Source organism: Protomyctophum bolini, assembly GCF_963924005.1.
Source record: "Protomyctophum bolini genome assembly, chromosome: 18".
Lineage (NCBI taxonomy): Eukaryota > Metazoa > Chordata > Actinopteri > Myctophiformes > Myctophidae > Protomyctophum > Protomyctophum bolini.
The window spans coordinates 16,361,482-16,363,981 of NC_137879.1; the positions used below are offsets into that span (position 1 = coordinate 16,361,482).

General features: G+C 42.1%; 1 protein-coding gene across 1 annotated transcript in view; it reads right to left on the reverse strand.

The window, feature by feature from the left end:
- LOC308333176 (protocadherin-15-like) overlaps positions 1–2,500 on the reverse strand; it is a 199,704-nt gene that overhangs the window by 139,645 nt on the left and 57,559 nt on the right. Inside the window, exon 5 of the mRNA XM_080789372.1 lies at positions 500–660. Within this exon, the coding sequence (XP_080645498.1) occupies positions 500–660 (161 nt within the window). The remainder of the gene's footprint in view (positions 1–499; positions 661–2,500) is intronic.

Sequence of the window (2,500 nt, forward strand, 5' to 3'; positions counted from 1 at the left end):
TGGACGCCCACTGCCAATCCCCCTTGAGATCAAGCAGGTTTGTTCAAATATCTTTATTAAATGCTTGAAATACCCTGCTAACAGACCGATAGACATATGGCAAAAACAATAATAAAGAACAAATGAGCATAACGTTGCAACCAGGCCTTCAGGCCATACATTGTTGAAGGCGGAAGCATCTGTCCATTTACAGTAAGCCCACACAATGTTTAACGCTCTTTGGGGGAATCTACCTGCTAGACTGGACAAGAGAGCTAGAGGGAAACAGTAGAATCTACCTGCTAGACTGGACAAGAGAGCTAGAGGGAAACAGTAGAATCTACCTGCTAGACTGGACAAGAGAGCTAGAGGGAAACAGTAGAATCTACCTGCTAGACTGGACAAGAGAGCTAGAGGGAAACAGTAGAATCTACCTGCTAGACTGGACAAGAGAGCTAGAGGGAAACAGTAGAATCTACCTGCTAGACTGGACAAGAGAGCTAGAGGGAAACAGTCTTACATCTCTGTCCAGGAGCCGTCCTGTGCTGTTGAGATACAGGGCTTGTTTGGAAGGGTCCAGAATGACCCAGTGGTCATTGTTGTCCCTCAGAGACAGCGAGATGGTACGGTCCGGCCCCTCCGCCACGCCATTGATCTGCATGTTCTCAACCAATAACGTTCCTGGAAATAATGGCACACAAATACAAGTTATTCGTTTAGGGAGACAATACAAGCAGAACAACGCCAGTAGCGCTCAAGGGTAGTGTCATTATTCCATTAACATTTTTATTCATACTGTAGTGTAGGCACACAGAGCAGAGCCTTCCTCAGTGTTTAGAGCAGTGGTTCCTGCAGCTAAATGATTTGATAGCATCAAAATCAGTTTGACCACTTTAACCCTATACAATGGCTATTTGAAAATAGCCAGTCTACAAGTAGATGGTGTAGTGGTGTAGATGATCTGCAAATTTCCAATAGAGTAATATCTTGAAGAAAACAGCAAGTTGAGAAAACAGGCTTAAAAGGTTCACTTCTGTGGTCTAACATTACACCTAGCTACATGTTTGTCAATTTCAGCTCTGACATATGTTTCACACATGCTCTACTATGTGAAGAGTCTGCCTGTGCTATAAACTCATTTTTGAAAATGATGAAAATGGTGAAAAGCTGCACGATGGCAGGCTCTCAGTCAAATCTGGTCACATTTTAACAAAACACATTTTGTAATGGCAGACATATTCATTTAGAGATGGCAGAGTTCACAGCCCCAGTGAGTCATCCGTCATCAATTAAAAGTTGCTGCAAGTGGCAAACAAAACTTTACGACCGATGTAGCTGGACATAAATAAAGAGAGACGATCTGCAAGGAAGCCTCCTGCATCTTCTCTGCCAAATAAAACAGATGTACAGTACATTTATTAGTTGAGGATTTATTTTATCCATACCAAGTCAGCAGGGGCATCATTTGGGGTTCAATTGACACCTCGCTTTCACTTATTTTCTCCACCAATGTTTTAGCAAACTAACACGTCTAGACACTTGTTTTATTGCTGCAGCCATACATTCATCAATCACTTTAAAACCATGGCCACCGTACTTTGGGAATGTCATTACAGGCAAAAAAAGTCAAGATAAATATATATAGATAGATATATTAATCAGACTTGAGTGGACATTTTATTGCTCAGTTAAAATGGTGCGTGCTGGTGGTGGGGACGGTGGGAGAGGGGCCACAGAGCGAATACACTACAGTGTTTAACCACGGTAGAATTACAGAGAATAAAACAGTTTTATGACTACAGTACATTGTATTCACTGGTGCACTGCAAGCACCCTGGAAATAAATACTGTACGTACACATGTGCATGGGCTCCACTAGCAACAATAAACATACAGAATGCATTCAACCAATCGCTGTTCTGACTTTGAGCTCTTTATTGATAATAAACATATGTAATACATTGTCACACCATTATCAAAAGAATTTCCATCATGGTCCTTTCATATTTATGTGCAAAATGATGTTGTGTTGCATGATGTGATATGTACTGTATGTATTTGAAGTCCTGCACGCACTCAATGGTGCATAAAGTGTCCTAGTGGGCAAAGTGTGAGTGTGCCCTCCACAAGGTTAGATACTACCTGAATAATACAGGTGTGTGTGTGTGTGTGTGTGTGTGTGTGTGTGTGTGTGTGTGTGTGTGTGTGTGTGTGTGTGTGTGTGTGTGTGTGTGTGTGTGCGCGTGCGTGTGTGCGGATTCAGGCCTCTTTTACACGAGAACGGTGTTTATAGAAAATGGACGAAAAAAGTATCGTTTGCTGGGGATTTTGCTGGCATGCACATTACAGCGTGTTCAGTGATTACAGCGTCGCCATGTAAAAGGTGCATAAAAAAAGGGAACACAACGGGACTTTGCCGTTTTCTCTAAAAGTCTCTTAAACTCTTAGACCTACAGTGAAATGAGTTTCACTCTGAATAGGAAACGGTGTTGTTGAACCAATTAGAACGTTGCATCCCTCC